Source organism: Mustela putorius, unplaced genomic scaffold (assembly GCF_011764305.1).
Source record: "Mustela putorius furo isolate JIRA1106 unplaced genomic scaffold, ASM1176430v1.1 tig00000876_pilon_pilon_pilon, whole genome shotgun sequence".
NCBI lineage: Eukaryota > Metazoa > Chordata > Mammalia > Carnivora > Mustelidae > Mustela > Mustela putorius.
This window is the reverse complement of record NW_025421506.1, coordinates 2,624,641-2,637,623: the sequence shown is the minus strand read 5'-3', so window position 1 is coordinate 2,637,623 and position 12,983 is coordinate 2,624,641. Positions and strand designations below refer to the sequence as shown.

At 35.1% G+C, this 12,983-nt stretch overlaps 1 protein-coding gene across 4 annotated transcripts in view; it reads right to left on the bottom strand.

Annotated features, from left to right (window-relative positions):
* The window catches only part of NAA35 (N-alpha-acetyltransferase 35, NatC auxiliary subunit), a 99,725-nt gene that overhangs the window by 19,592 nt on the left and 67,150 nt on the right, over positions 1–12,983 (bottom strand). For all 4 annotated transcript variants that reach the window (XM_045086084.1, XM_004774105.3, XM_004774106.3 and 1 more), the window contains 2 exons: positions 11,381–11,440; positions 6,498–6,604 (listed from right to left, as the gene is read on the bottom strand). In XM_045086084.1, coding sequence (XP_044942019.1) covers positions 6,498–6,604; positions 11,381–11,440 — 167 coding nt within the window. The remainder of the gene's footprint in view (positions 1–6,497; positions 6,605–11,380; positions 11,441–12,983) is intronic.

The following is a 12,983-nucleotide window of genomic DNA, read 5'->3' as shown; positions in this document are numbered from 1 at the left end:
TGAAGGTGAAGCAATAATTACATAAAAAATAATAAAGGATAATTACTGATTGGAAGACCTGAGGCTTTAATGACTGAGTTTCTGACAGGATTAGCTGAAAATAACAGATGTACATTCCAGTAAATCCCTTAAACTCAAAAAATAAAAAGAAAAAAAGAAAAGAAACTTTACAATCTTCCAAAAGAAAGTGTCAAATCATTTGTGAAGGGGAAAAAAAAAGAATCCGATAAGGATCACGTTTATTTTTTTTTCAGGATCACCTTTCTTATCTGTAACAGTGGAATTTTAAGACAGTGGAATAACAGGGGTTATTCCAGTCAGCTAAGGGTCCCACTCTTGGTTTTGGCTCAGGTCATGATCTCAGGGTTGTGGGATCAAGCCCCACATCAGGCTCCATGCTCAGTCAGATGTCTGCTTGAAATTCTTTCCCTCTTCTTTGCCCATCCCCACATTCTCCTTCTCTCCCTCTCTTAAATAAAATAAATAAAATCTTTTTAAAAATGAGTGGAATAACATTTACAGATCATGCAATGAACTTTGTTATATTTACAGTCAATTCTTGGTACTCATGATAGTTCTGTTCTTTACAGTTGCGGTGGACACTGAATTAGACAACACAGAACCACTGCGGCTAGGGTAAAATTCAGGGTTAGGTTCCTGCCAGCCTCTGGTGACACTATTTTCATCAACTGATCACTAAAGAACTTTAAAGATGCCTTATGTAATGTCCATTGCTGAATCATTAGCAAAGTCAGGCCTGAGTTAAGCTTATCTTTAACACACATACTCTCTCTGGAAGGCAAGCTATAGCCTTCTTGTGCTAAGAATACTAGACAACACATAATTACACATGGAGGCCATCTGAAACTATGAAATCACCAAAAAAGGGACAGAAATGTGGAGAACATGGCATCTAATGGAGCTATTTACAGAGTTGCCTTGTTCAACACTGGATGACTCGGATTTTTTTGCTCTTCTGCACATATCGGCAAATTCAGCAAGAATGGAACAAATACCCACTGAGGGTTACAAATATATTTTAGCGAGTAAGCAAGATTTGCAAATATGGAATCCTCAGACAATGTAGGTTGAACTAAAATTAAACCTAAATGGCTAATAGCAAAAGTGCTAAAGGAAGATTATTAAACAGAAAAGGAAAAAAGGCAAATTAGACATAGACAATATTTCACATACATCAAATTGTCAAAAATTCTTAAGTCTGATAATGACGACGTCCAAACAAATTATGGGAAAACTAGAATTCATAAATACTGTCTTCTGGCATACAAACTGGTTTAATTATTTCAGAAAGCAATTCAGCAAAACTAGCAAAGTTGAAGATGTACATATTCTATGATCAGCAATTAATTTCAGTTTTTGTTTTCTGAAAGATTTTATTTATTTTAGAGAGAGAGAGTGAGAGCGCACAGAGAGAGCGAGCGAGAGTGCACAAGCAGAGGGAGAAGCAGGCCCTCCGCTGAGCAGGGAGTCAGATATGGGGCTCAATCCCAGGACCGTGAGATCACAACCTGAGCCAAAATCAAGAGTTAGGTACACAATCAACTGAGCCATCCAGGTGCCCCCAGCTCTGTTTTCAACATCAATAAATTAGAAACAACTTAAATGTCCAATTGTAGAGAAACAACAAAACAAACCCAATGTGTTCAAAAGGTGGATTTTAATGAGTAAAGTAAGTCTGCATGGATCAAACTGTATGATTTCAAAACCCTAATGTTGAAGGAAAAAAATCATGTTGCAAAAGGATGTATACAGTGTGATATTTATGTGAAGTCTTAAAATATATAAAATAAATGGATGTATCATTTCCAGATACAAGCATTTCCAGGTATCACTTCTAGATACAAGTATCTGGATACAAGTATCTTGTATCATTTCCAGACACAAGCATTCATAATGTATGTATATATGTAATGTACTTACGAATGTACAAGCATTCATAAGAGTGAGACACAAACTGTAGTGCAGTAGTCACCTCTATCACCAGAGTGCGAGGAAGGGATGGGATGAGGGAGGAAGTGAAATTGCACGGAGTAGTTTGCAAAATGTGGCCCAGGTTCCTCTGCTGGGGATGGTGACCTGGGAATGCTTTCCAGGGGAATACAAGGTCAAAACTATTCTCACAGTATTAAGATGGTATTTTCTTTTTGTACTCATTCTATCGTAAGTGTATAGCGGTAGTTTCCAGAATACGTGGCATGCAATATTACAACAGACTGAAAGCATAAGGTCAAAATAATCCAGCTATCTTCTATTAAGAGAGACAGAAAAGAGGTTTGCAAAGATGTAAAACTGTCACTTTCATCAAAAATTTTTCTTAAAATTATTTTCCATAAAGATGTTGTTCATATTAATGTAATGTGTCTCTTATTTTTAAAAAACAAGTACTTTTCTTAATTTCTAAAGTATTCTTTTAATTTCTAAAACAGTAGGTAGCAATATATATGATCTACATAAACAAAAGCTATTTTGGCCTTTACTATTACTTTTAAGAATGTAGAGGTGTTTCAAGACAAAAATACTTGAGAATTGCTCATTTAGAGGTTATCTCTAATAACTTAATTCATTAAATTAGCTGCTCCTTGATACTCAAACTCAGCCCTACTCTGGGACCTTACAGATGTTGCTGACTGTCAGGAAGCCCCACCCCTGATTCTGCATGGCTCACTCCCTTCCAGTTCACTCTCATGTATCACCAGCAATAGGTCTTCCACAACTATCATGCCTAAGACATCCATCAATCCCTTTATCTTTCTACAAAGCACTTACATTACCTCACATTATGTATTTGTCTACTGTTCGGTCTTTCCCACTAGACTATAAGCTTCCTGTTGGGAGATATGTTTTTCTTTCCCCTAGAACCCAACAAGGTTCCTGGCAATACCAGGTACCAACTTACTGTATTTATTACAAAAGGGAACTGATAAAATATATTAATTCACATAAATATACATTTAAGTATTTGTCAAGTTTTATCAATCCTCCAAAAGGGAAATTTATAAAAACCAAGTAAAAATGTTGCTTAAAATGGATGGCAGTATAGGTAGTTGTCAGTTTATACATCTGAATCTTTAATATATTTAATTATAAATTTCAAAATAACTTTTGTCTCCATTTGCAGATGACATATTATATGTAGAAAGACCTAAAGATTAAAAAAAAATTTTTTTAATTGAAAAAAAAATAAATAAAGACCTAAAGATTTCCATCAAAAAACTGTTAGAACTCATAAATTTAGTAAAGTTGCAAAAAACAATATATGAAAATCAATATACAAAATCAATATATGAAAATCTGTTGTATTTCTATACATAATAATAAACTGTCAGAGAAATTAAGAAAACAACACCATTTATAATAGCACCAAAAAGAATAAAATACTTAGGAGTAAATTTAACCAAGGAGGTGAAAGATATACACATTAAAAACTGTAAGATATTGATTAATGAAACTGAAGACAGAAATAAATGGAAAGCTATTCTGTGCTTCTTGGTTGGAAGAATATTGTCAAAATGTCCATATTACCCAAAGTGATCTCTAGAGTCAATGCAATCATCATTGAAATTCAAATAGCATGTTTCACAGATACAGAGAAAACAATCCTAAAATTTATATAGAACTACAAAACACCCTGAATACCCAAAGAATAAAAAACTAGAGGTATCAAAATCCCTGATTTCAAACTATACTAAAAAAGCTACAGCTATCAAAACAGAATGATACTGGCATAAAAACAGACACACAGATCAATAAAACAGAACAGAAAGCCAAGGGGGAAAAAGCAATTGTATATGGTCATTTAATTTTTGACAAACAAGTCAAGAATACACAATGGGGAAAAGACAGTCTCTTCAATAAAAAATAAAAAATATTGGGAATTCTGGACAGCCATACATAAAAGAAAAACACTGGATACTTATCTTACACCATGCACAAAAATCGACTCAAATGGATTAAAGAGCATAAAAATACTTTTCTATGTAAGACCTGAAACTGTGTATTAGAAGAAAGCACAAGGGATAAGCTCCTTCACATTGATGCTGGTAGTGATTTTTTGGTTTTGCACCAAAAGCAAAGACAACAAAAGCAAAAATAAACAGTGGGATTACATCAGAGGGAAAATCTCCTGTTCAGCAAACAATCAACAAAACAAAAAGGTAACCTACAGGAGATAATATTTACAAACCACACATCCAATAAAGGGTTAACCAGGGAAGAGCCAAGATAATTCTGAAAAAGAATGCCACTAGACATGTCTTTTTTTTTTAAATTTTTTATTTTTAAAGCAACTTCATTACCTTCTTATTCCTTTTCTTCCCCTGTGAGTCAGTTGTCACATCCTATTAATTCTACCTCTGAAATGTTCTTCCAATCTGTCCTCTCCTTTATATTCTCAGAGTTTAATCCTTCATCATTTCTTGCTTGTAGTACTGAATTAGCCTACCTCACCACTTTGCCCCATTATCGGTTTGTTTCCCATGAAAAAATACATACTATACTATGCCAATTCCCTCCTAAAAACCTGAGCACTTCCTCGCTGACCCTAAAATAAAGACCACACTTTACCAACCCATTCACAACTCTCAAGTCTAACCCCAAACTGTCTTAATCATCCAACTCCCATTTGCTTATTTATTCACTCATTCAACAAAGATTTATCATGTGCTGACTATTCATACTGTAGACACTGTTCTAGCGCCTGTGATACATTAATGAACAAAGAGCCAAAACCACCTGCCCTGACCTTGTGGAGTTTATATTCTAATGGGAGTGGGAGGGAGGAGACAGGGAAATAAGAAATAAACATAGTGGGGAAAAAAAACAAGAAATAAAGAAATAAACATAGTGAAGAACTGTAAGGTACATATAGACTTCTTCACATAGCGAGTAAGTAAATTATACAGTATGTAAGGAAAGTTGTTATAGGAGAGAGAAAGGCAGTGATGGGTGAGGCAGCATGGAGGATTTTTTTTTTTTTTAAAGATTTTGTTTATTTATTTGACAGACATCACAGGTAGGCAGAGAGGCAGGCAGAGAGAGAAGGGGAAGCAGGCTCCCTGCTGAGAAGAGAGCTTGATGCAGGGCTTGATCCCAGGACCCTGGGTTTATGACCTGAGCCGAAGGCAGAGGCTCCAAGCCACTGAGCCACCCAGGCGCCCCGAGGATGCACTTTTTAAATAGTCTAATCAAAGCAGTCTTTACTGAGGTGAATTTAAACAGACTTGAAGATGGTGAGGAGTCAGTCCTGGGCAATCCTGTAAAATGCCCTCTACCCCAGACTCTGTGTAAAGGCTGCAGGGTGAGAGCCAACCTATAAGTTTCCAGAAAAACAAGGAGGGCAAAGTGGCTGAAGCAAAGGAGATGAGGAGAGAAGGGTAAGAGTTGAAGAAGCCGGAGAGGCATCAGAACAGGAGTCTAGACCAGAGTATATGGGACCTCCCAGGCTCAATCATAAGGACTTTGGCTTTTATTGTGACTGAAACAGGGAATATAACCGCTTGATTAAAAAAAAATTTACTGAATGCCTGGGAATTTACCTCCTCCCAGAGACGGTCCTTAACTGATTCCTGTGTGGGGAAGTTCTCAGGCTCCCTTTGTTTTGCCCCAGGCAAGGACAACTGTGAGCTGCAACCCACACTGTCTCCACAGTTCCCCAACAGACTCAACCAGAGTTACTTTCCATGAAGTATACCTCTGTGTGGTTTTCTTCCTTTTTATGTCCCACTTGCCCACACCCCTGCTGGTTTTTCCTTGGAATACTTTCTAAGGTTATATGCACTGTCTCAGGATTTGCTTTTGGGAAACCCAAGTTAAGAGTGGAAAAAGTTTTTTGTGAGACGTGGCATGATTTACTCAACAAATTGAATGCTGAACCACTAACTGTTCTTAAAATGTATAATTCATATGCCCATGACTTCAGGCAAGCTGCTTTTTTTGCTGAGAAATAATAGCACATTTCTTCCATCTCCTTTGGAAAAGCTCTATTCATTTTCCAAAATGCCAACACAAGTAATGATTTCTTGTTGGATGAAATCTTTTCCAGCTTCTTATGGCAACATGTTTCTGGTAGAGCCACTGCTCTAATGTTAATTTATGGATCAATTATTTGTATTTTCTATGTTTATCTAGACTCAGATCACTGAGAAGAGACCTTACCTTGTTTTTTTAATGATTATTCCCAAAGTGCTTCCCTGACACAGTGCTTTGCACACAGTAAGAATCAATGCAACTTACTGAATTTGATAATTCTTTGTAAGGTTTTCTTCTCATATGGGGCCTAATGTCAACCTCACAAAAACCTCAGTTTAAATCTAAATAATATGCAGCAGAAATCAAGTAATTTTAATATGATCGAGTTTTGGGGTTTTTTTTACATGAAGATTTGATTACAATAGTTTTTATGCCTTGGCTATAAAGAAGCACAGAGAATTGGGGCTTTTAAGAAATACATTCACTATAAAAAGTCTTAGGGTACTTACTTTGGGGAGAGCACCGGAGGACTGACAAAAGACCGGAGTGCATCCTTCACCATGTCTTGCATGAGATGGGTTCCAAAGACCTTTTTGTTATCCACCAAGAAAGTGGTCTTAAAACAAATGTTATATATTAGCAATGCTATCAAATTTTAATACATTGTACATATAATCATCATTACTATGACATGAACACATTTCTTATAAATACTGCAGATTAAAAAAGAGATTAAAGTATAAAAACCTTGTGGAAATCAATCAATCAATAAATCACTATTTCAACAATGGGTATTACTTATTAATCCCTATTAAGATGTATTCTGATGAAGGAAAATAAAAAAATGTGCAGGAACATGTATTTCCCATGTCTAGGGTAGTGACAGTAAACGAGTCAAAGTGAACTGACTAGTCTGAGTATGCCAAATAAGCTAGTATGTAAAAAAGAGGGCTTCATATAATATGAAAGAGCAAATGATTATCAATATTAGTTGATAATCTGTCTCTAATGAAAGTTTTGGAATACATACACACTTTCTGAAACTGGAAAAATAGATTTCATGATTAAAGAATACATTATTTAATAATAATTTGCATTTAAGTTTCTCCCCTTAATGACTACAGTGTATTTTATAACTTGCTATACTATCCCTTCCTTGATTTCCTAACACATGTGGGTTGTTTCCAGTTTTGGGTGATCGTGAACAAAACAGCTATAAACATTTGCAGACAAGATTTCAGGAGAACACAGTACTTCACTTTTCGTAGGCAAATATTAAGCAGGAGTAGGATTTGTATATTTAATTTTATAAGAATCTGACAAACTGTTTTATAAGTTGCCACAGCACTTCACATTCCTATCAGTAAATGCATCCTCACCTGGACTTGCTATTGTAGGTTTTTTTTCTTTTTTTTTTTTTTTGAAGAAGATATTATAAAAGGTGGAGAATGGTATTTCACTGTGGTTTTAATTTGCATATCCCTAACACCAGTTATGTTCAGTATGTTTTCATACTTTAGTATTTAAATTTGTTGCTCATTTTAAAAACTAAGCGGTAGTCTGTTCTTACTATTGTGTTTATAAAGTTCTTTGTATGATACAAGTCCTCTGCCACACATGGATTTGCACATATTTTCTCCATTCTGCAGAATCTCTTTTCATTTCTGTAACAATGTCTTCACAGAAATAAAGTTCTAAATTGGTCATTTTTTACAAATTGTTTCTGATGCCATACCTAAGAACTCCATCTTTTAAAGTTACAAAGATTTTCTCCTATCCTTTCTTATAAGTTTTATAGTTTTACCTTTTAGATTTATGAAGCATTCTGAGTCAATTTTTTTGCATATGTCTGTCCCATTCTTCCTGTACCACTGTTGAAAAGACTACCATTTCTCCACTGATTTGCTTTTGTATTTTGTCAAAAATAACTGACCATATTAATAACTGATCAGCTGACCATGTATATGACCATGTACTATATAGTACTATATACTATATAAAAAGGACTATAAAATACTATGTAACAGTATATAGTACTATATAATAAAGGCCTAATTAAAGAATAGGACTTTTCTAGATTCTCTCTGGTTCTACTGATCCACTTTGCCAATACCATACCTGTCCTGCAGTCAGACAGCTCCCTACGTCTGCTTTTCTGCACAACTGTTCTGGCTATTCTAATTCTTTTGTCTTTCCATATAAATTTTAGAATCAACTTGTTGACAATGCTCTGAATCTGTAGGTAAATTCTGGGGAGAATTAACATCTTAGAAATATTAATTCTTCCAATCCACAAACAAGGTATATTTCTCCATTCATTTAGGTCTTTGATTTCTTTCACCAGTACTTTGTAGTTTTTTAGCATATAGGTCCTATAAACAGGCGTTAGATTTATACCTAAGTGTTTCATTTTTTGCGTTATTACAAATAGTACTGTTTTTAAATTTTTTACTTCCCATTGCTCACTGCAAATACATATAAATACAATTGCTTTTGGATATTGACCTCATACCCTTTGTTCTTCTTCTTTTTTTTTTTTTTTTTTAAAGATTTTATTTATTTATTTGAGAGAGAGACAGTGAGAGAAAGCATGAGCAAGGAGAAGGTCAGAGGGAGAAGCAGACTCCCCGTGGAGCTGGGAGCCTGATGCGGGACTCGATCCCGGGACTCTGGGATCATGACCTGAGCCGAAGGCAGTCGTCCAACCAACTGAGCCACCCAGGCGTCCCTGTTCTTCTTAAACTCATCCATCTGGCCTAGGAACTTCTTTGTAGATTCCCTGACATTCTATATAGAAAGTAATGTTGTCTGTAAAAGCTTATCTTTTCCCTTTTCAACTATGCCTTTTATCTCTTTTTCCTGCCTTTTTTCACTGGCTAAAGTTTCCAGTACAGCTCTCCCTCAACTTATGATGATTGGCTTATGTCCCAATACGCCCACTGTAAGTTGAAAATACTCTTACATTGCAATGCATTTCATGCATCTAGCAGACTGAACATCACAGCTTAGCCTAGCCTACTTAAACATGTTAAGAACATTAGCCTACTGTGGGGCAAAATCACTAACACAAAGCTTATTTGATAATAAAGTGCTTAATATCTCTTGTAATTTATTGAATGCTATACTAAAAGTGAAAAACAGAACAGTTAAATCAGTTGTTTGCCCTTATGATCCTGTGGCTGAGTGGGAGCTATGACTCACTGGTCATGCCTAGCATCACAAGAGAGTATTACACTGCAACTGAAAAGATCAAAAAGCAAAATAATAAAGTATGGTTTCTACTGAATGCACATCCCTTTCACACCATCATAAAGTTTATAAATCTTAAGTCAAGCCCACTTAAATTGTGGACCTATGTTGAAACAGTGGAGTGAGAAAGCAGATATCCTCGTTTTACTCCCAATCTTAAGAAAGGATTTAATCTTCCATCATGAAGTATGATGTTAGCTGCAGATATTTTTGTACATTCCCTTTATCAGGTGAAGGAAGTTCTTTTCTATTCCTAGTTTTGCTGAGAATTTTTATCATGACTGGAGGTTGAATTATGTCAAATGCTTTTCCTGAATCTACTGAGACTTTAGATTGTATGGTGGATTACACTGACTGATTTTTGAATGCTGAACCAGGATTTCATTTTTTTTTAAAAGATTTTATTTATTTATTTATTTGACAGACACAGATTACAAGTAGGCAGAGAGGCAGGCAGAGAGAGAGGGAGAAGCAGGCTCCCTGTTGAGCAGAGAGCCCGATGCAGGGCTCGATCCCAGGACCCTGGGATCATGACCTGAGCCGAAGGCAGAGGCTTTAACCCACTGAGCCACCCAGGCGCCCCCAGGATTTCTTTTTTGGAAAAAAAACAACTTGGTCATGATGTATTATCTTTTTATAATGTCGAATTTGATATGATAATACTTTAAGGTTGTTCTGTCTATGCTCATAATATGTCTATAATTTTCCATGCTTTTAATGTCTTTGGTTTTGCTACTGAGATATTGCTGGCTTTATACGATGAGTACTGTTGGTTCTTCTATTTTCTGGAACAGACTGTACAGAATTAACCTGGAATTTTCTTTTTGGAAGGTTTTTAAATTATGAATTCAATTGCTTTAACAGATACAGGATCATTCGTTATCTCTTTTGTTGTGAGTTTTGGCAATGTCCTTCAAGAAACTGATGCATTTCATCTCTGTTTCTGAATTTATGGACATGAGTTCTTTATAATATTTCCCATATAACCTTTTATAGACCCTTTTGGGATCTGTAGTAATACTTTTTCATTCCTGATACTATTCATCTGTATCTTCTTTTCTTCTTTTGTCTGGTTAGAGGTTCTTCAATGTTACCGATCTCTTCTTTTTTTATAAGGCGCGGTTAATTTTTTTAAAGTATTGTTTATTTAAGTAATCTCTACACCCAACGTGGGGTTCAAACTCACAACTCTGAGATCAAGAGTCACACAGTCTTCCAACTGAGCCAGTCAGGCACCCCTTCATTGATCTTTTCAAAAGAACGAAGTTTTTGGTTACATCAATTTTCTTCACTGTTACTGTTTCCTACTTTACTGATTTCTGCTTTTATCTTCAGTATTTCCTTTCTTCTGCTTGCTTTGAGTTTCATCTGCTTTTTTTTTTTAAGTAGAACCTTAAATTATTCAGACCTTTCTTTTAAAAAAAATTTAACTGAAGTATAGTTAACATACAGTCTTATATTAGTTTCAGATGTACAACAAAATGATTCAACAATTCCATACGCTGTGAAATGCTCACCATGGTAAGTGTAGTTACCATCTGTCACCAAACTTACTACAATATTATTGACTATATTCCACATGCTGTAATTTTCACTCCTGTGACTTATTTATTTTATAACTGAAAGTTTAATTTAAGCCCCTTCACCTATTTCACTCTCCACCCCCACCTTCAATCCCTCTGGCAACCACTTTCTTCTTTGAATCTCATAAATTTTCCCTCTAAGCACTGCTTGGATTATATCCCACAGGTTCTGTAGGTTTTATTTTCAATTTCATTCAGTTCAAAATATTTTCTAATTATCCTCAAGACCTCCTCTTGGATCCTGAGTTTTGTTTAGAAGTGTGTTAATTTCTGAAAATTTCCAAATATCTTTGTTACTGATTACTAGTTTAATTCCAAAATATTTAGAGAGCATACTTTGTATGATTTCAATTGTTTTTACATTATTAAGGTTTGTTTTACAGCCCAGAATATGATCTTAATGAATGTCTAATATTCCAATACTTCTAACACAAAAATATAACACTAACTGCTGATATCCTTTAAGAGCATCTACTTTTGTTCTAGCAATCAATAAAGCAATGTCAACACATATAAAATTTGATGTTTAAAGAAGTACTGCAATACAAAATAGAACTTACTTGCAATAGAGATCTTGAAAGAACACAAGGTGATTGTTCACTAAATTCACAGAAAAAATCCTGATACACAGAGAAAAAATAATGTCATTAATAGATTAAATAAAAGCTGGAAATGTTTGTATATAGCACGTAATTTTTACCAGTACCTTCTGCAAATTATATACTACCAGAGTTACACTTGCTCTCAGCCAAAAGGCTGAGAAGCGATATCTATACCACCAGAGTAAAAAAATGACAGAGAGCTAAGGATCATGTCTATTGGAACTGTCTTAATTGTATCAGTGGGACAATGAGTGATTTTGGAGACTTTTTTTTTTCTTTACTGACCAGTAGAATTGTGTGTATCCAAATGAATTTGCACACCATGAAAATTAACAGCATTAATAATAATCTACTAACTAACGGCAGAGGTTTACTTCCTACTTCACAAAAATAAATACCAAGTAACCAGGCCAACTGGATTTATATAACTGACTTCTTGATTCTTTTGACATCCAAAAGATATGCTTAGAAAAAGTACATATGGGTTTATACATAGATAAAAAAAAAGATAAGAAAATACACTACAATGTTAGCTTCTGTATATTATAGGACAGTAGTTATTTATAATTTTCCTATTTTTTGTGTGTTTTCCATACTCATGATCCTCAATTTAAATGAGTGTTCTGCCAAAACCTACCAAGTTTCTCTAGTTAATTCACTTTTTTCACAATTAACTTTTATACCTTCCTCACACTTCTCAAAGTAAATATTCTCTACTATAGATGTCCTCCCATTTAACATTACAAAGAAAACTAAGTCATTTATCAACAGGAAATCCCTCCACTTCGGCCTCTAAACGTTATCAAACTGAACTCACATTTGTACTCAGATCCTTTCCTTGCCCACTTTAACAATGAAAGCCCTCCATTTGTACTACGGACTCCATTCCCCCCTGTCTTTTCAGGAACATTACACAATGTCAAGAATCCATCCTTGTCTGTCCTAGATATTTAACTTCTCCCTCTCTTCCAGATTCTCCCCATTTATATTTAAGCAGTCAATTTCCCCCCATCTCTAAAAAGAAATTGTCACATGCTCCATAGTTCTCTCTCAACTGCTGCCTTCTCAGCTAAACTTTCTTAAAGAGCTGACTTAACCATCTCTACTTACTCAATGGCCCCTCCTCATCAACACACACTAGCCCCGTTTTTCACTCTAGTCACTACTGTCCTCTGACACCAAATCCAGTTGACATTTGTCGTGGACCTAATTCACTTCTTTCATCTGACCTCTCAGCATCTGACAGGACTTCTGTCTGATAAAATAAAACCTTTTAAATGACTTTCACAAGTTTCTTCCTTTGTTGCCACTTCTCGGTCTGTGCAGGAGGTTCAAAGTATAGTTCCAGACTATTTTCTTTTCTCAAGCCATAAACTTTTTCCCTCACAATCTTCATCATACCAGTGCTTTAATTACTACCTATAATAGTTCCAAAATTATATATCTAGCATTGACTTCTAAACTCTACCCACAGAGTTAATATCTATTCAATATCTCTGCATAAGTATCTTAAAGGCACTTAAATTCAGCTTCATTAAGAGCGTAAGCTGACTGAAGGTCT